Source organism: Triturus cristatus, chromosome 3_2 (genome assembly GCF_964204655.1).
Source record: "Triturus cristatus chromosome 3_2, aTriCri1.1, whole genome shotgun sequence".
NCBI classification, from domain to species: domain Eukaryota; kingdom Metazoa; phylum Chordata; class Amphibia; order Caudata; family Salamandridae; genus Triturus; species Triturus cristatus.
The window spans coordinates 1,034,010,320-1,034,031,518 of NC_140584.1; the positions used below are offsets into that span (position 1 = coordinate 1,034,010,320).

General features: G+C 46.0%; 1 protein-coding gene across 26 annotated transcripts in view; it reads right to left on the reverse strand.

Annotated features, from left to right (window-relative positions):
* ELN (elastin) overlaps positions 1-21,199 on the reverse strand; it is a 338,132-nt gene that overhangs the window by 148,313 nt on the left and 168,620 nt on the right. For all 26 annotated transcript variants that reach the window (XM_085649707.1, XM_085649706.1, XM_085649705.1 and 23 more), the window contains exon 5: positions 14,722-14,877. In XM_085649707.1, coding sequence (XP_085505833.1) covers positions 14,722-14,877 — 156 coding nt within the window. The remainder of the gene's footprint in view (positions 1-14,721; positions 14,878-21,199) is intronic.

A 21,199-nucleotide genomic window follows, 5' to 3' on the forward strand; every position in this document is an offset into this window, starting at 1 on the left:
TCTAGTGGTAAGGTTACGTGTCCACACTAAATTTCTTCAGGAGCCATTCTTCAAAATTCAATCACTATATGTTTTGGGTGATGAATTTTGGCTTGCGTTCTTGATAGAATGTTTCGTTCGCACACGGCAACTTCTTGTAGAATCTCACGGAGAGGTGAAGTTGCTCTCTATAATACCACCGCCTCTGCCATTCAGTTGTTATTTGAATCATCTTGGCCTTGGATAGTTTGAGTTTGAGAAACAATGATGGAATTAGTGGGATCAGAGCGAAAGAGTAGGGAACCTTTTTAGACCAATTGATCAAGAGGGCATTGCCAAAAGATCTTCTCTCCTACATTTTGTGTTTTGCCTGGTGGATAAAAAGTCTGTGTCAGGGTAACCCCAGTATTGAAAAATGTCTTTAAAAAAAAACTGTCCTGATCCCATTTGTGGTGATATACGAAGCATTTTCTTAGAAGATCTACTTGACAGTGTTATAGACCTTTGTTAGCAGCCTATGTCAAATTGCTTGCAAATCTAGTGTTTAAGTTCTTAATCTCAGGCCCCTCTGTTTGTTGATATAGTGCAATGTTGTAGCATTGTCCATCTGTATCAAGAGACTGTTCATAATCAGAGATGGAGAGGACGCTTTCAAGGTCAGGTGGACCACCTTCAACTCCAGGACATTTATGTGATAAAATTGTTGAGATTCTGACCAAAATCCTTCCTCAGTAAGATCTTGTAGATGAGGACCCTATCCTGTTACGGAAGCATCCATCACAATATTTTGGTTTGGCAAATCTTGATGAATTGAGGAATCTCTTTTGATAGGCTACTTCACTTGCACCACCTTATCAGAGACTGTATGACCTGTGATTTTATAACTTGTCTTACCAATTGTCTTTCCATTGGACCCACTGATCCTCTAGGCACTATTCTAATGGTCTCAAATGAAGACATGCATATGACTCGAAAAATGCATAATGTATTGAATCCCAACAGGCATAAAATCAGTTGAGCCATTTGTGTCTGTTTGGTGTCTGCAGCAAGTTGTGACATTTCTACAAAATGATACACACTACCTCCTCCAAAGCACACACTTCTCCTTTTCAAGTGTCTAGAGTTGTTCCCAGATAGTCGAGGAGCTGTACTAGATATGACATTGATTCCTCGAGGGCGATTCGCAAACCTAGGCATCATATAAGTTAGCCATGGCGTTGAAGCCCAGCTGTGCCTGATGAGTAGCCCATGCCTTTTTCAACCTGTCGTCCAGGTATAGAAAGAGACAGATCTTTTTCCATCAGATTTGAGTCGCCACCTTTGCCATGCATTTAGAAAATGTCCGTGGAACAGATTTCAGTCATGAGGGTTGAATTCAGTATTGATAATGATCTGTATCCATTAAGAATCTAAGAAACTTTCTTTGCTTTATGGTATGTAAAAGTAAGCATCCTATAGATCCACTGACCACAGGGAATCTCCCTTCATAAGCTGTGGATACATCTGGTGCAAGGCTAACACCCTGAACTTTTGTTTGTTGATCCACTTGTTGACCTATTCTAGGTCAATGATTAGCCTGAACTCCCCATTGGGCCTTTTTTGGGAACCAAAAATACCTGGAATAGATTATTTTTTCTCTTTGAGATGGAGGAACTGGTTCTACTGCATGTTTTTTGAGTAGAGATTTTATTTCCCTCCTTAACTGCAGCAACTGGTGTTTCAGTGCTGGTTTTGTAGGTATTGATGGAGGAGAATCTTTGAACTGGATGGAGCAGCCATCCTAAATGATCTGCAAGACGCATTTATCAGTGGTTATCAATCTCCACTCTGCCATATGGTTTGATGCACTCACTTCCACTAGAATGGAGAACACAGTAAAAGGAGTACGTCTTTCAGCGTTTAGATTGTGAGTATGATTTTAAAGTACATGAACGCTGTTTGTGACCTCTTTCTTTATTGCCTCTACGACTGTATTGATAATGCTGCTATTATTGCTGCTTCTCTCCCTGTTGCTGAGGGTAAAAAGACCACAAAGGGGCTAGAGCCCCCTCGCTCAGTTGGTATCTGACATCCATTGGTCTGTCTTGGTATTGGTAAAGCAACTTCTTTTCCTGCAATCCCATTGCTTTCAATTTTCATGCATTCCATTTCTCATCAGTATAAGGACCAAATTTAACTGCTCCAGTGAAGAGGAGATTCAGAATTTTAAGTTGCAAAAATGGCTTCAAAGTTGTCAGCCTAAGTCAGTACCAGTTACAGAGCGCAATACCATAGCAAAACTCTGTAACAGCTTGATCTACAGAACTGATAGTGGCATGGATAGATTGGTTGGAAAAAATGTTCTCCTCCCAAACTATCTCTAAAAAATGTTACCTTCTCTCTTGTCAAAGTTCATCTGCAAAAGTAGAAAAAGTGCCATATCATATCTCCCCAGTAGTGCTGATGTGCTTGCAATTTTAGTTTCAATAATATTTTATTTTGCAAAGTACAACTTGCACAAACTAAGTCAACATCTGGTGGTAGTATCCACGGATAAAAATCCCCCCCCCCAATTTGCCCCCAAATCCCCACCTCCACCTACGACCACTTACTGGTAGAACCCTGAGTTTCACTACATATCAGTCTTCCAAGGTCATAGGTAATAAAATCTGGGATGAAATAGTGTCGGCTAAACCCAACGTCCTCAGAGATTGTTGAAAGTTAGGCCGCTAAAGTCTGCTAAGGTAGGATAGGACATGGACCCATAATCTAGTAAAAAGTTGAAATTTGTCTGCTAGGTCATATGCAAATTTCTCGTGTCCTAGTAGGCTCCAGAGTTTATGTACCCAGAGTTCTTATATTAGTGAGATTGTTTTCTCACAAAGAGATAAGATAGCGGTCTTGACTGCTAAAAAGAGGTGGAAGATCCTTTTACCTGCTATGGAGTAGAGGGATAGAAACCCTCTGATGGTCTAAGCAAGGCAGTCTCAGGGAGTTTGTCTATGCTCATGCCATGGATCTGTGAGATGGTGATAAATACCTTATCCCAGAAGTCTTCTAATTGGGGACAGGACCATAACATATGTGCTGAATCTGTAGGTAGTGGAAGCGTCGCGCTGAATCTGTAGGTAGTGGAAGCGTTCAGTCTCGGAGAAGTCATATATATGTGTGATACCCTCAAAGGACCTCAGGATGCATCCAGAGTAGAAATCTGTAAAGCAAAAAAAAACCTGTCCTCCGGTATTGAAAGTCTTGGACCGCCATTCCCAGTGAAATATCTGATTTGCCTATAATCAGTGTAAAAGAAGAAGGGAAATGGGTGAGGTCTGCCAGACCCCAAGTGAAGCCCTAGTAACTGGGGGCTAGAAGAGCCAAACTGTCATATTCTTAGTTACCCATGGTACCTCCTCTAAGGGCCTAGCAGTGGGATTCTGTCCAACAAAGCACTACTGTTTAACCATTTGATCGTTTAGCATATTTGGGAAGCTTGATATAAGTGCAGCAGATATGAGTATACCTAGTCCCCCCTTCCTTTGGTCTGGTGCAGATTTTGGTGGTGAGTCTGGAGTGCTTGCCTTCCCAGACCTGTAGGAGTGAGACATCCTCCCTCCTCAAGGGTAGGGGCATGGCCTAAAAGATATAAAGGATACGGGTCAGTAAAGTAATTTTGAGCGTTGTTATGCGACCAACTCATGAGAACGAGCGATGTTTCCAGGCAACATAGAGATTTAGCCATATTACTACAGCTCGGAACTCCACCTGGAGGGGGATAACAGCCTGGAGTAACTGTTGAGGTTCAATGAGGGTTAAGGATATCATCTCAGAAGAAAGATCATTTAAAAATGTCTTGCCAAACTGAAACATTTATTTTGTGAGTGGTTTCTTACTTTCTGCTCATGAGGGCTCTAGGAATAGATGAAAAAGAATAGTGGAAAAGGGGAAACCCTGACGAGTGCTGGTGCATATATGTATCAGGGTCAAAGTGTGGCCATTGCTCTGACTCTCACCTGGAGTTTGCATTAAAGAACAGTAATCCAGCCAAGAATCATGGGGTCAAAGCCAAAGTTCCCCAGGACATTGAACATCATGACCCAGTCCACACTGCCAAACACCCTTTTACTGTCTACTTACAAGAGGACTGTGGTATTACCCTTTTTCTTTGTGATATCAATGAGGTGTAGAGCTTGTTTAGTCTTGTCACTTGCTGCTTGCCTCCCTGATCTGAATGGATGAGGCTAGGCAGCAAATTATCTAAACGGCTAAGTAGGACTTTAGCAAAGAGCTTGAGGTCTAGTTTAGGGAGATGGGCCTATAGATTGAACACAGCATCAGGTCTTTGCCTTTGCCCTCAAATGGATCGCCTCACACCTCATCGGCAGAACCCAAAGAATCCGTCTCCCACTGTTCACCTCGGAACCCAAGAAGATCATATGTGGTGTCCCTCAGCCCCACACTTTTTAACATGTACATAACCACCCTGGCCAACATCGTCAGATCACATGGACACAACTCATCTCCTATGCCAATAACACCCACCCCATTCTCGTTCTGTCAGAAGAGCCCTCCACCACCAGAGCCAAATTCCACAGATGTATGATGAACGTCGCCGACTGGATGAAAGACAATTGTCTCAAGCTCACCTTGGACAAGTTGGAAGTCCTCATCTTTGGGAACAACAGCTTGTCATGGAACAAACCATGGTGGCCTGCTGAACTTGTCCCATCACCTGCCCCTACAAACCATACCTAAAACCTTAGCATCGACTTGGACAGCAAGCTAGCTATAAAGAAATAGGTAAACACAGTCTCATACGCTTGCTTCCACACCCTATGCATACTTCGCAAGATCTTCAGGTGGCCCCCAGTCAACATTAGAAGGACTGTCAAGCAAGCTCTTGTTGCCAGTAGGCTGGACTATGGGTACAAACTCTTTGTAGAAATCCCCCCGCCTCCGGAAGAGACTACAGACAATACAAAAATCAGCGGCAGAACTCATCCTCGATCTCAAATATCCTAACAAATCCTCTTGGAAGCTGCCTCCCTTGACGGTTCGTAGATCCCTGGCACCCCCATGCCTGTCAGTGTGGCGTTGAGAAACACTGGCCGGACCGGAGACACGACGAAGGGGCACCCGGAGGCTAGCCATACAGCATGGTGCAGCACGCCATCGGGCCGCGACTGGGGACCAGCTGTGTGTGTGCCCCCCAGAGGCACTCAGGCGGATGCAACGAGCTGACTGCGAGGCCCGGAGGCTGGTGGCGGGCGCTGCCTGTGTCAGCCGTGCGGCAGAAGGACCCGTGCAGTAAGAGCGAAATGACTGGAGAGCTGTGAGAGGACACAGCTAGGACTGACTATCTCTCCCCCCAGGGTGGCACTGTGGATGGGTGCGTTCCCTGAGATTGGCATGGTATTTGTGGTGGTGTGGCGCTCCATAGAGGAGCCATACACTGCAGGAGGACCTCAACCGCAGATGACCTAAACAGAGGTGAGGCACCCACTAAGGGGAGGGGGACATGCTCCTGGTTGCGGGAGTGGCCTGCCTAGGCCCGGTGAGGCTTGTGTTCAGGAAGTCCTTCCTCAGCCGCCTCTGCAGCGGAGCACGGTGTTTGTGCATTGGCCCATCGCCCTTATCCTACAAAAGGGAGAGCTGCTGCATTTGGTCACATCAGAGTGCGGGGCCCTACGAGACCAAGGGAGACAACAAGGGCCACTGAACACAGCCCCTAGTGATCCCACCTCGCATCATGTCAGAAGACAAGGCCCTAGGCCCTGGAACTAAGCAAAGTGCATTGGGGACAGCAGCGCAGCCAGTGGATACTGCAGATGGTGCCGCGGGGTTGCTGGATAATGCCGCTTCACTTGCCGCCATCACCCAGTCGCAGCAGGCACTTGAAACCCAAATTGGCGCAGCAGACACAAAAGTAACACTCCAAGCCAAGACCTCCACAATGCAGTGGCCCGCATTACGGAGGCTGAAACCAGAGTTTCTGGTTTGGAAGACACTGTCTCTACACTTCAAAAGGCTTCAAAAGGAAAGTCTCTACTCTCGAACAACTTACTAAAGGCTTGGCGCTGCTGGTCAAGGATGCAGAAGGGAGAGCACACAGAAACAATCTCCGATTTGTAGGTTTCCCTGAAAAATGTGAAGGAGATGACGCTGGGGAATTCCTTACCCACTGGCTTACTTCATGGATGCAGATGCGCAGTCTCCCTGTTTAATTGTGGAGAGCATGCACAGGGCCCTACAGTAGTGCCCCTCACCAGGCGCTAGACCGCGGCCTATGATCGCACAGATTTTGAATTTCCATGACCGAGACATCATCCTAAAGCAGGCGCAGCTACAAAATGAATAGTACTATGAATCCCGTCGCACACAAATTACACAACTACACAAAAATGGTCCAGCAACAGCGCCAATCTTTCACCGCCGCCAAAGCTTGCCTTTGCGACCTCAAGATCTCTTATATGCTCCTATATCTAACCCACCTATGACTAGGCTTTAATTCCGGCACCATATTCTTTCAAACTCCAGAAGAGGTATTTACATGGATAGATGAACAGAGCCTAAAACCCCATACTCCACCGCAAAGGAACCCAGACTCCTCTGTAAGAGAATCCAGCCGCCCACAACACAAAGCATTGGACAAACGCAGACATCGATCCAGATCGACGTGGCACTCCAAAAACAGCAGCAACGACCCGGAGAATACACCTGCCAAAAAGACATTGCACACAAACAAATAGACCAGGCACCCTGGTCTAGTAGACTCTACTTTTCATGAACATGCAGAGCAGCGTCCAGGTTAACCACAGGCTACTCGCTATAGCTTGCTTTGAACCCCCAACAGTTCTTGGGGCACCACTGTGACCTTTGGGATCCATTAGGTAGACCTCTCTCCACCTCCCCATTGGCGGCGGGGTGGGGTACTTCCGGCAAATAGATACTTCAGTGGTTTCAGGTATTGGGGTGTGGAGGGAGGGGGTGGGGATGTTGTTCATGTTTATTCTAATACTGCTAGTGCCCACAAATGCTGCATAGTACGATTGCACCCAGGGTCGAGATCCCTAGTGCAGTCTCACAATGACTTTCCTCCCTAATAGATTAATGGTGGCATGAGCTACAATGGCCACTCCTGGGCAGCTATATGTTGTCAGCTGGAACAACCTGGGTATGCTCGATAGGATCAAACATGGAACAGTTCTTCGACAGACCAAGCATATTGATGCAGATATCCTCCTACTACAAGAGACACACATGTTGGGCACTAATACCCCATGCCTGGCCCGCTATGGGTACATGTACACATTTCACGCGGGCTTCACATGGGGTTCCAGAGGTGTGGCCATTTTGATACATCATAGTACCTCATTTACATTCGTGCGAAAGTGAGCAGATATATATGGCAGATATATATTCGTCCACGAGATCATATCCGGGGAACGCATCGTACTGGGTAGCATCTATGGGCCAGAGATTCTCAGATCACCTGGCTCCCTACCTAATAGGCTTGCTGTGATCAGAGGGGACTGGAACGATAGTCTGGATAAGTACAGATGGCGACCCTCAGGCGCTACCGCTAGACCCCACGAGTCCAAACTAAAGACCTTGACAGACATGGTTGGGTGGGTGGATACATGGAGGAGACACTACACCACAGATGCGGGCTACACCTTCTAACGTTCTACTCCCTTACCCACTCCTCCTACTCCAGAATAGACTACATTTTTATCCCCAAGGACTTTATACACAGAGTACCGAAGGCAACAATCCTTCCCTGAGGCCTGGCGGACCATTCCGCAGTGGCAATTCAACCCGCTGCGTCGGCCCCACGGGCAAGTTTCTTTTGTTTTTTTCGCAGCTTGTTTTATTGTTCAGTTTACAAAATAATATGTTGTGAAATCAAGCCAATTCTGCAAATACGCTTGTACTTGTACGCCATAGCCCAGGGGGCACAATTTTGGCAAAACTCAATAAAATACGTTATTAAAAAAAAAAATCATCCTCCATCTCCCCAGACGGTAGAGTTAAAGATGCTGACCAACGCATACAAAGTTCTGCACAATGAAGGACCAGGATAAATCAACAAACGCATGACATTCCACCAACCGACCAGACACCTCGCAGACTCCCCCCCCCCCCCAATCTGCCGAAGCAACAGATTTAGGAGGCTCCTCCTCTCACATGGTGGCTAAAGCTTGGAATGACCTTCCCCTGCACCCGAGGACTGCCTCACTGCTTCAGGACTACAGGAAAAAACTCAAGACTTGGCTGTTTGAATAAACAGATCATCACTAAGCAGCAAGCAACTCCGGTTCCAGGAGACCCTCACAGTTGATCTGACGTGATTTATAAATCTGGACTGATTGATTGACTTGGGAATCAGTGTGATACAGTCTTCAGCCACACTGAGGGAGGCACCCTTGCTTGAATTCGCGTAATTAAAAAGTGTGATTGAACCAGGAAGGGGTTGGGATCAAAGCGCTTATGGAAAAGTGAGATTTACACACCTGTACCTGGGGCTTTCTAAAGCTTAAGGTGTCTAATAGCCCTCGGGACCTCTGCTTCTATAATCGGTTCCTCTAGCATGGTGGAGAATTTAGGTGAGAGTATAGAGAGTATAACAGATATAAGATAAGCAGTCCACGCCTCCTTAGAGATATTATTAGCTGAGTATAACTTTTGGTAGAAGGCTGAATGGCCTGATACTTGCCCTCAGTGATGTTGTGGGTGGTGCTAGAGGGATAATTTACCTCACCAATATGTCTGTGCACTTGGTACATTCACTGTTTGTATGCTAGCTTACTACCTAGTTTCTCTCTACATTGTGGAAGCATGCCTAGTCAAGTAAGAGCATAGTTGGCTTTTTCTAATTCAAGGGTCCGAAGTTGGCCTCTAATGGTAAGACGTTTTACCAGGTTTAATCCGAAGGCACCCATTTAGGCTGCTGTTCGAATTGTGTTAGATCTATATACAAACGTGTCCTGGTCAGTTCATGTATAGGTTTATGCCAGGTGTCCTCTTTGATAAAGACACCCCTAATTACTGCTTTATGAGTGCCTAAGACCACCTTTCTCTCCATCTCTTCCATATTACTAAGGGCTATGTATTCCATAAGCGTCCCATTGATTTCAGCTAAGACCACCGGAACTCGAAGAAGAGAGTCATTTAAACCCAAGAAGCATCGATGTCAGTTTATCATGTCCCTCTCCCAACGCAGCGTGACCGATACAGGGACATCATAGTCTGAAAGAGTACAGGTATAGGTATGAAGTGCTATGGAAAATTGGGAGTAGGCGACAGTTACAGGCTGCCTGATGCACCATGCTTCTTACAAGCCACGAACGGTAAGCCAGGTCTGCTCTTTGTGATGTAGCCCAGGCGTTGCCCCGTGACATTGCTGTGACCTATATTGATCTGCATTTAGAACCATGTTAAAATCTCACCCGTTTACCAGGGTGCCCCTGGCAAAGGCCGTAATGAGTTGTAGAGGGTCCCTCAAGATCTTGTCTTGTCCCAAATTTGGAGCATAAACAGAGGCCAGGCTAATTGGAAGACCTTCCCAGAGGCCATTACCCACCGCCCACCTAACACCCTTATCGAACTTGTGCTCATGTTATTTAAAAGTATCGCAAGTCCTGCTGTCTTCGTACGGGAAGCTGCATGATATTGGAGTGGGAAGAGGTGAGACTTCAGCTTTGGTATGTTACCCACAGGAGGTGGGACTACTAGGACAAGCATATGTCAGAGTTAGCCACCTTGAGATCACCCAGGACGCTCAGTCTTTTGGTCGGGCTGTTGAGGCTGCAAACATTATAGATTATAATTTTCAAAGATGCGAAGTTAAGGGTCATTGTGTGGTGATCTTAGGTGAGCGTGTCGGAGGCATTGCCCTTCCCCAACTGAGATGTGTCCCTTACTGATGAGTAGTGTCCAGGAGAAAGTGGTCGCCCCTACCTGAGGAACCCCTAAACATGAAACATAAAACCCAATAAGGAATAGGGAACACCATCAAGAAAGTTTCCACAATGGTAGCCATAGCCCTAAAATAGGGGGACTTAATTGTCCACTATGAAAACAAGGAGTCAGAAGTAGTTGGCTGTGATCCCAGCATGGCAGACTTTATCTTCCCACCCAGCTCTGGACAGGTCAGCAGGGCAGCAGGTCAAGTTCAACAGGTTAATGGAGGGAATGGCGCAGGTTCAAGTTGCCTTGTTAGCTATCATCCTTTGTGCTGTCATCATTTGTGTGCTGAAGTTGATCCAGCAACTGGGCCTTGATGGTTTCAAGTTCTGTTAAACTTGGTAGGTGCTGTTCTGACTGCCTGGTTACATTCTGCCACCCCAGCGCCCGAATTCGGGGTTTCCCCGGGGATCTCGGTGCTGGTCATCACCATCCTCTTGCAGCAATCCCTGGATCTATCTCGCCTCCTTGAGGAAGCCCAAAGTGTGCTCTCCCATGAAAAGAATTTGCGGACGCGGTTTGCCCGTTTATATTTCATGTTCTGCGAGATAAGGTAGTCTGTAATGGACATGAAGAAACATCACTTTGCCAGTGTGGTTGTTAACAGATCCTAGAAAAGGAGTTGTGATCCGCTGAAGGAGAGGGGACCCCCTTGTTGTGCTTTGGACAGGATTGCTTCTTTGTCGGTAAAGTCATGTATATGAGCCAGGACACAGACTTGTTTTCCAGCTCTGTCCAAAGGGGTGACTTAGTGTGCTCTGTCCATCACAATAGGTTCGCCGTTGGTGCTCTTAAGGATGTCGTTAAAGATATCTGTGAGTTATTTTGACAGGTTGGTGTCCGGGGTGCTAGAGGGGACCCCTGAATAGGGATATTATTACAGAGGGATAAGTTATCAAGGTATTTGCATTTCTCATGTAGGAGGATATATTGATCTTCGAGTTCAAGGGTTTGCTGCTATGAAACTTCAATTTTTTCCACCTGTTTCAAGGGACGTCTCTGTTTGGGCCACTCTTCCTCCCAGGTCGCCAACCTGTCATGTGTAGGACTCGCAGGTCGTGCTGGAGATCAGTCTTGATGTCCTCCCACAGTTCATGGAAAAGTTGCAGAAGCAGGTACTTGGAAATGGGCTTAACTTAGTTCCCCTGGCTTTCACTAAGTTTTGCAGTCCTGCCAATGGGAAATCGTCATATTTCGGTTTGCATTGGGAGATCTGTAGTAGGAGAGTTTTAATGTTCGAGTCTTTCTTATTGTGTCCACCAGCCATAGTCCTCCACGAGTTTAAGGGTGTACCAGCTACTCAAATTAATTAGTGGACAGGAGACACCTTAAATTGTGGGGCACTGAAGGCAATCTAGAGCAGCTCAGTCTGGGCACAGGTAGTTTTGATGTTCACACAAGCTCACAGATAGTGGCAAGTTTTAATGCAGGTGCATCTGCCAGCTTGCCACAGTACCAGTTTCAAAGGTCAGGGTTTTGGGGTATTTTGTGCAGCTGTGCTTAATTTGCGAAAGAATAAGTGCGAGTGCCCGAGGCTCTGCTCAGAAGCCTGCAGGAAGAGAAATTAAACATCAGCGCTCTGGATACCAAGACTAAGTAGCCTTGAATCCCCCTCATGCTTCTTTAACCCACTACCAGACACTCCCTGCCCCTTTATCTTACTCTTGCAGGTCCAGTGTGACGGTTTCCACCTTTCTCTTGCTCTGTGTTGCCACTTTTGATTGTTTTTCCCTCTCTTGCTCTCGGTCAATGTCATGAAGTTGGACTCCAGAAGTGGTTTGGGCATAGGCAGTGGAGGCCTCTACCCTATAGTTGGAAATGTGAACCGCGAAGACGCGGTACATTTTGTGAAATTACATGTTATGCCCCCTATTATTTTGTGTACTGCTAATTAGAGTCAGTTGCCCAGATCCTGGGAGCAGCGCGTTCCATGCCAGTCAAGGATTTAAATCATATGGGGCACTGGGCATTATGTAGTGTCAAGAACCAACTCCAGGGTCTTTTATCAAGGTAGCTTTACATTGCCATGTCATGGGTCAGGTTGCAGGTTCTGGACTGCCCAAGGTATGATTAATTCCAGATCGGAAGCCATCCCTGGCACCCCAGGGCCCTGCTTAAGGGGGACACACCCATTGGCACATCCTATCATGGAGATAGTGCCAAACCAGGGCCCTGAGAGACTAATTTTCTGGGGGAGGGGTGGCAACAAAATCAGCAAACCACCAAAGAGTTAACAGGTCAAGAAAGTTGTGCTTAGTGGTGACCCGTATTTTTTGGCGCCTGCTTCCGTGGTGCTCCTCTGAAAAAAGTGGGGGTACCGAGAAGCTTGCCAAACTCCTCCAGGAAGGATGTCCCAGGACATGTGATCCATGACGTGAGCAGTGCCGCAGCAGGTTTTAAAGGCTTACCGCTCAGGGTCGTGCCTACAGCCCTCACTCATTTCCACGCGCTGTTCCGTTGTGCACCCCCAGGGGCATCATCCACGAAGAGGCGGTGCAGGGCAAATCCATACCCCCACAGGCCTCGTTAGTCTTTGACAGTGGTAGATAGTGGCCGTGTTCCGACATCTTCGACAACTAGGCCACAGCTGCCATTTGCAAGGTGTGGGGTTTGTGAGCTGCTCACCAGGCCCTGCTCGAAGGCAATCAGGAGTGGCGTGATGGTAAAGTCCCCCTTTCGTTGTCTCTGTCAAGACATCTTTATTAGGACCCAGCCGGTGGGGCGCAGGGCAACAATCAGGCCCTGGCTGCAGGCCTCTTGGCGGCTCAATTGCTCCCATCCTATGAGCACTGAACGTGTTCTGCTTCTATCTTGCCAATAGGGAAGTGCCCCATCTCCAATACATCTGGATCAGTCAAGTTACTCCTAGAAGAAAAAGATGAGATGGAAGGCAATCTTCTCTGTTTACATCTCCCAGTATAGTCAATCTTGGAGAGTTTGGTTGAGGTGACAGTGGTGGGATGGGTGAAAACTAAGTGGTCCTCAGCACCATCACTAGACCTTAAGGTTGGACTGAGTGGAACAGGAGGACAGGGAAAAAATCAGAGTAGATATGCTGAACTTCTGACGAAATGGAATAAACAGAAGCTGCAGGGTGTCTCAACGTCAATCTCCTTGACATAGACATCAAGGCGACCTCAACGTTGGCAGCATTGAGGCAGACTTCCTAGACAGATACCGCTAATGTCTTCTCTGCATCAAACTTTCACTGTCAAACGTCTCATCATTGACTGCTGTGCTGTTGGTATCAGCGGTCTTGGCACAGTCATTGGAAGTGCTGCTCAAACTACTTGAAAGAGACCAAGTCAGAGCTCACACCTATCTCAAATTCGACTGGTGCTCCCGCGTGAGGCTAAAGTGTTGAGAACAGTGATGTTTTTTTCATTTCCTCTTTCTGGATATATCCTTATGGGCTTCTTTTTCACACGGTTTGGTCTCAGTAAAGAGAGCTCCCTCTCCGACTCATTTTTTGTTTCTTCCTTTTTTATCCAGAGCACAGGATTTCAAGCTTCAATCTAAGTCTAATAACTTCGCTGTCTTTAAGGCCTCTCTTGGAATTATTTTTGATAACATTCATTCTTTTTTACTGGACATGCGGCAGAGAGACAGGCCACACAAGCAAAATGAGAGTCTGAGGCAGCTTTTATCCTTCCACCCAAGGGACATTTCACAAAGACAGATGTCATTTTAGTGAACTATTTGGTCTCAGATGACAAAGTGATGGAAACAAATGATGTTAGACATTAAAAATGTTGAATGAAAGTCAAATTTTACAATCCTGACCTAAAAAGGGAAGGAAAACGAGGTAACAACACCCAGAAAGTGTTTGTAGGTATCTAAGCCGGAGCCATGAAAAGAGAGGTGAGGCTAAGTGCCAATATAGTGCATGCTGGAAAAGGGAATCTGCTTATGTCTTAAAGGAACATTGTATGTTTTCTGAAGCTTCTGCAATATTGACCTGACAGGCACCTTTTCTTTCATTTTTCTCTTTCTCTGAGTGAAGGTTGCAGGTTATTTTGCATTGTATGGCAAATTACTTTCAGTTAGGTGCTGCAATGTGGTCTAACCACTATAAAAGAAATTGTTTTCTACACAAGAAAAAAATGCAGCAAAAGCTAGCCTGTCTTGTTATATATGGAGGTTGACTATGGACATTGAGGGGCCTACCTCCAACTACAGATTGAAACTGTTCTATTCAGCACAAAGTGTTCTGGAAACCCTGAATGTTAATGGGAATGTTCTATGTGTATGGCAATCGGTGAAGATCATATGACTCAGAACTGTGTCTTTCTGTCCCTCTGCTTGCACCCATTTTATCATACTCATGTGACTCAGGCATGTAGGATAGAGTACTAATCTGGATGAATGGATTGGTACCAATTTATTGATTACCATTCTTGAGAGGTGCGCCGTGGATGGAAGGAAAAACACAAGCAGTCGGTGCCTGGTGGTTTGTTGTGTTGAGTGCCCTATTTACAATTATCAAATTTCTCATGGTACGAGCTGGCATGGGAAAATTTAAATTCAAGCCTATGTGGTAATAGGGGTACACAGCACAGGCTGACCACATTTAGGCCTGCTTCTTTTGATTTCCAATGTGAACCAATTTGCATTTCAACGCACCAGTGGTATTTACATCCGGTGTGCTGCAAAGTTTGAAAGTCATGAGTATACACAAGCATGACGCACACTGTCACCTCTTGGGTTTTATTTTTGCTCTGCATTAAAGTGTTGTTGTGAAATGCTTTGTGATCCATTTGCATGCACTACATTTAACACAAACATAGTACATTGAACTCTTACCAGCTTTGCCAGGCTTGTAACCTGCCCCAAGCCCACCTGCACCAAATCCACCAGGGCCGAATCCACCAGCACCCCAACCACCAGCACCAAGTCCGCCAGCACCCAATCCACCAGCACCCAGTCCACCAAGTCCACCAGCACCAAGCCCGCCGAATCCTGCAAGGTAAAAGAAACCATGTTGAAGGAACAGAAGTGAACTTCTTTTTGAGGAATTGTTGGCAGCCCAGGTGCAAACAAAGCACCTCAGGTCCGATGGAAATAGACAGAGAAATCCACAACAGCTGCAGGATGACGCTCCTCAAACAGATCAAATGTTAGGGAATGATCCCAAAGATGAAGTCTATTAAAATAATTACACACAGTGTGTACCTCCCTAGATAGACAAGCGACTGCCACCTCATCTAGTATTAGTACTCCTTTAAGGGAATCTTCACTAAAGTCATAAGCATCCAATAGTCCTTTCTTACGAGGCATCAGATTCCCAGCATGGGTATGTGTGGTGATAGAGCGTTGTGATATTTTGAAAATTGTAGGGGTACATTATATTCATGAATAGTCCGTACCAGCATATAATCTTATGTGTGTTAATATTAGTTAGTAATTTGTGTCGTAATAATCAAGGGAAATGAAGTGTTAGAATGAGTTAGAGAAAAGTAAAATGGCACTTAGAAGGAATTATGTAATTCTCGATGTTCATTGTAAACGCTTAATGAGGTAATTCACAAGTAATGTAATGCATTAGATCTAAACATGCACCATATTAAAGTCTGCACATGTAGAAATGATTAATTGTGCTTTAAATGTGATGTAATGTAGTGCTTGCAGATGCAACATTTATTAATGCATGTAATTCCCGATGTGTAAAGGCCTAAATGAATGTTCAAGTTTTGGTATAGAATGCCTATTAGTTTCCTTATGTTAGCCGATTTGTGTAGACCTGAAATGCATTTTCCCTGGTAAAGCTCTCATTGGAGGTAGTCAGCGAAATTCATGTGCGTGCAAGGTTGTTCTGTTCTCATGCTTCTGTTGCAGGTGCAAGGACACCGTTCTCGTTAGTTAGACTAACGCCTTTTGTTTTAGGAGTTAGGTATGGAGGAGACCCGCTAAAATGTATTCAGGAATGCCGATAATTGGGAGCCGATATTCTTTCTCACTGAAGAAGCCTGAGACCCAATGACATATCAACCGTTGCTGGACAGAGTACAAGTTTGGGTGGAAAATTACCTACGAGAGGTGCCTGGCTAGAGGAGGTGTTTCAGGGGCATCGTCTATCAATTGTGCATTTTGTATTAGGGACAGTGTCCCGGGGGATGAGTTAGCAGAGAGCCGTGAGAGGGTAGAAGGAATCCGGCGTTATCAGTTGGTAGCAGAGAATGGTTACCTCTGTAGTAAGGGGAGAAGTAGAGAAGGGTGGTCTCTGAGTCCCCATAGAGCCCAAGCATTGGTCATCCAGTGGAATGTGAGCGGAGGACGACAGCGTTTGATGGAAACCGATGGAGAGTGACGGTGCGGCGGAATCAGCAATTTGTGGTAGAGTGAGTATGAACAGGGATGTGTGTCTGTTAGATTGCAGTGATGTTTTGATTGTGTGATGTCTTGCGGAGTTGGAATGAAAGTTGAGTGATTGTGGTTTTGGACCGAACGCGTGCAGCCCATGAGATTTGATTTTGATATCCTGGGATAAGAGATTGTGGTGTAGAAGACATCCAGAGTTGAAATTGTCTGACCAGTGATTGTGGGAGTCATGAGACGTCGTTGATTGATCCACCGGTGATAGGGAAACGTGTGTGTAAGAATGTGAGTAACCAACACAGGTTGTGGGTTACTGCATGTGGAACATTGAGTGATTGATTAAGTACATGACTGTCCGGCCGTTCGTGGGCAGATAGTCTGGGGCAGCTCTCCGGTCGTTTCGTGGACAGACGGTTGCCGGAGTTGAGGTCGACAATTGTGAGAGACTGTCCGGTCATTGGTGGACAGACAGTCAGAGAAGTGACTGTTCGGTCGTTTGGTAGTTTGTATGAGAGAGACGCGTGAGTGGGCGAAAGATGAATTTTAAAGGAGGGGAACTGCTGCATGCAGAGGAAGAGGGACGTCAGAGAGTGTCGAGCTGCAATAGGTCGTTTGGCGTGAAGCCACGCTGGGATTGGTGGATTGACATCAGGAAGTAAAAACAAAACGCTGTATGTAAAAGGAAGTTGGTTTCATCATGAAATGTTTTAAAGTTTTACGAGATATGTGTAGAGGAGATAGGAGGGTGGTAACTCAGGGGGGAGAAGAAGCGCCACCTTAGGATACCCCAGGATTGCATACCATAATTTGGCTTGAAAATTGGCATAAAATGACTGAAAAAGAGGGAGAATTGGCTTTTCCACGTTATGGTACTTTCAGGTTGGAAGTGTTGTACGACTTGAAATCAGTGATGTCTTCATTGCGACCTTAACCCAGACCGACACAGTTTGAGGCGCTACATGCATGGATGAGAGCAGCACATGACAGGAAAAGGGATCGAAGTCAGGAAAGGGTGAAAAAGTCTATCAGGGCATTTCAAGATGCGCGATGGGACACATTGGAGAAAAGATGAAGGGTGGAAACTTTTGAGGGGGATAGGCTTTTCCCGTTGATGGTGAAAGTCGGAGGTACCCATAAGAAGTGCATCGAGGAGGATGATAGTGACACAGATGACAGCTTGTTAGATAGATTGCTATCAGAAAGACCACCTCCCTGTAATCCATATTCAGAGGAGGGAAAGTCAGTATCAATAGAAGGGACTGGAGAATTGCAGACTCAACCTAGTGCGAAAGTAGTTGGAAGAATTTCAACAGGAACAGAATTGATGGAAACACAGACACCAACGTGTACCGAAGCTAATGGAGTTACAGTCGTCACAAGGCTACCGGATGCTATAGTGCCAGTATATGACCTAGACCAAGCAAGAAATGGAAGTTTAGCACAATCAACTGTAGGAGAGGGGGCTGGAGGGAATGGCATAGTGAGTGGAATAGCTCACCCTCCGAGGCCTATTGAATCAAGCACGCCATTGCCAGCCACCACAGACTCCTCTAAAGGACAGGTGGATGTAAGAACGGCAAGACTAAGGTTTTTGGCCAATTCAAGATCTGCCATGAGGATGTGGGAACCCCCAGTGAGAGGCCAGAATGACAGGATGACAGGAGATTGGGATCACGGAAACTCAGGAAGCCGACCAGTCCTTAAGAATATAGCGGAAGGAAACCGATGTGGAGATCCGAGCAGTGAGAATGGAGAATCGTCAATCAAGTGGTGTGTATAGTCGAGGGATCCTGAAACTTGCTTTAAGAGCAAAGATGTTGGACGTGGTGAGGTTGAAAGCTGAGGTAGATAAGATAATTAGTGGGAACCTGCCTTTGGAAAAAGTGAAACTTTATGAACCAGACAAGTTGCTGTTTATAGCAAAGGATGTGACTCACAAGGCAAAATCAGCACATGAGCAACTGACAGACCTAGAAAGAAGGTATGAGGTGGATCTGTCCATAACAAAGATGTTACAGGGCGGTTACAGATTGCAGTACAGTGATCAGGAACTGGAAGAGAAGAGGGTCATAGGGTTGAAAACTCACATTCGAGAATTGATTGTGGCAATACGTGCCTGGAGCATGCTTGATAAGTGGGAGGAAAGATGGTCCAAGAAGAATACTAAAAAGAATGTAAGAGAGACACCGCCTCCAGGAGGGGTATGGTAGGAGTGAAGAATTACCCTTTGCGAGAGGTACAGAACGGAGGGTATGTGCATGTACCTTTGAGTAGAGGGGATTTGGCAGCGTTTACAAACGAATTTCCTTGGCTGAGGGAGAAGCCTGTCGAGTGGTACAAGCAGTTCAACCGGTTTGTAAAAATTTCGGAAGTGTTGTGGGTTGATCTGAACACATTGTTTGATATCGTAGTACCAAGTGATTTGTGGGCAGCTTGTAAAGTTGCACTTGATTGGCCGACTTCTAAACCAGACAGGGATTCTGTTACCAATGGTCCTTCACCTATTGTTATGAAAAAGTGCCAACAGGTAATCACATGGCTGAAGTCCAAAATCTCACCACAAGATATTGATTAGGTTAAGAAAGATCGAACTGTTCAGGAACCGAAGGATACCGTCCACGAATATTACGAAAGGCTTCTACAAGCCTTTAAGCAGTACAGTGGGCTACACACATTAGACCCCAAAGACAAGGGACAGTTTGTTTCCAAAATCGTTTTGGGTCTGAGACCGGAAGTTAACTTCATGATTCATCAGCATTTGATCTGCTGGCAGAACAATTCAGTGGACGAAATACTGTGGTACGCCAGGTACTGCAGTGACGAAGTGGATTCGAAACACAGGAAGCTTAAGGATAAGCTGATGCTGGTCCAAATGCAAAATGCTGAAAGGGAAGCCCAGACTTAGCCAAGTGGAGGAACGCTAGGCAGAAAACAAGGAAACAATCAAGGAGTGATTCAGAATGTGCAGGGTCAAGGGAAAGGGAAACCCGTAGACCCCAAGACAGGAATGGATGTTGCAACACTGAAAAAGACCACTGCATGTCACCTTTGTCATAAGATCGGGCATTGGAAGCCCGAGTGTAGATTGAACCCAGCAAACCAGGTGCATCAAGAGGCAGAGACAGTGCAGGTATCAGAGGTTGTCAATACAGTAACTAGGCCCAGATCCATGCAACTGGGGGACGTTGGTCCCGCAGATGTAAGTTCCACAACCCCCAAGGATTCCACAGGGAAATCGAACGTACCAGCAGATGCCCCTTTTCGAGAATTATGATGAGTACAGCTCAGACCCGTTCAATTGACGGTGCCTGACGGGGGGAGAAAGCCTGCACTTTTGGGGCAGTCTTAGAGGTAGGTCAGTGGGGACCATTTGTAGAGGCGGATGTTGACGGTCATCACACGACCTTTTTGGTTGATACTGGTGCTACCCATTCTACTGTAAGATCTGCAGTAGTTCCCGACCTACCCCTCTTGGGAAAATCAATCCAAGTAGTAGGAGTGGCAAATAAGAAAATGACTAACCCATTGACCGCGCCGATTCCTGTGAGAGTAAGAACCTTTCGAGACTGACACCAGTTTGTGGTGTGCGATTTAAGCCCAGTTTGTCTGCTAGGACGTGATCTTTTGTGCGAGTTGAATTGTAGCATCTACTGCACACCCAAGGGAGTGGAATTACAGATGAATGATGATGACGCCACCTTTTAGGTTACAAATCAGCTTTTGTGCATATAAATGTATCCCATGTTAACCGTGGAAGAGCTCCCACTTGACCTAAGAGACTCTGTTTCATTGGACATGTGGGATTTTACAGGAGAAGAGATTCGACTGATCAAAGGTGTTGAGCCAGTTAAGATCCAGGTTAAACAGAATGTTGAGTTCCTGAAAACACCCCAGTATAATCTGTCACCTGAGACGATCGCAGGGATTAAACTTGTAATCGATTCCATGATCGAGCAGGGAATTCTGAAGGAGATAATGGGCAGTCCATGCAACTCACCGATCGTGGGATTACAGAAACCAAGTGGGAAATTCAGAATCGTGCAAGACCTGGGAAAGGTCAACACGATTGTGGTTCCATGTTGTCCGGTGGTACCGAATCCATCAGTGATATTATTCCAGATTCCATGTGAAAGTGAGTGGTTTACTGTGATTGACTTGTTTTCGATACCTCTACACGAGGAGAGCCAATATTTGTTTGCTTTCCAGCTGGAGGATCGTGTGTTAACGTGGTGTTGTATCTCTCAAGGGTATACAGTGAGTCCATCGATCTTTAATCAGATCCTGAAAAAGAATCTTGAGAGTTTCGTACTGCCACAGAATTCCGTTCTCGTGCAGTACATTGACGATCTCCTCATTGCGTCCGAAACGGAGGATGCTTGCAGGATCGACACGATTGCCTTACTGAATCATTTGGCAGAGAATGGACACAAGATGTCCCCAAACAAGTTGCAGTACTGTTTGAGTGAGGTTCAATACTTGGGTCACCGAATTGAGAAAGGCAAGAGAAAGGTGTCACCAGACTGAGTTGAGGCGATCATGAACATGACTGTGCCTACCACTCAGATGGAAGTCAGAAGGTTCTTGGGAATGGTTGGCTACTGTCACCAATGGATCCCCAATTTCTCTTGGAAGGTGAAGCCTTTGCAGAGGCTGACGAACAAGGACGTGAGTGATACGGTACCATGGGACCATGACTGTCTGATGGCGTTTTTGGAGTTGAGAGAGGGCCTGTGTCGTGCTCCGGCTCTAGGAATGCCTGACTACAATAAGTCCTTTTCATTGTTCTGTTGTAATCGAGAAGGTTGCGCATTGTCAGTTCTGACTCAGAGTCATGGAGGTGTCCATAGACCAGTTGCCTATTTCTCAGCTACTCTAGATCTAGTAGCTTCAGCGTTGCCCAGATGTCTCCAATCCGTTGCTGCAACCGGTGTCAGCATTGGGAGGTGTGAAAGCATTGTTATGGGTC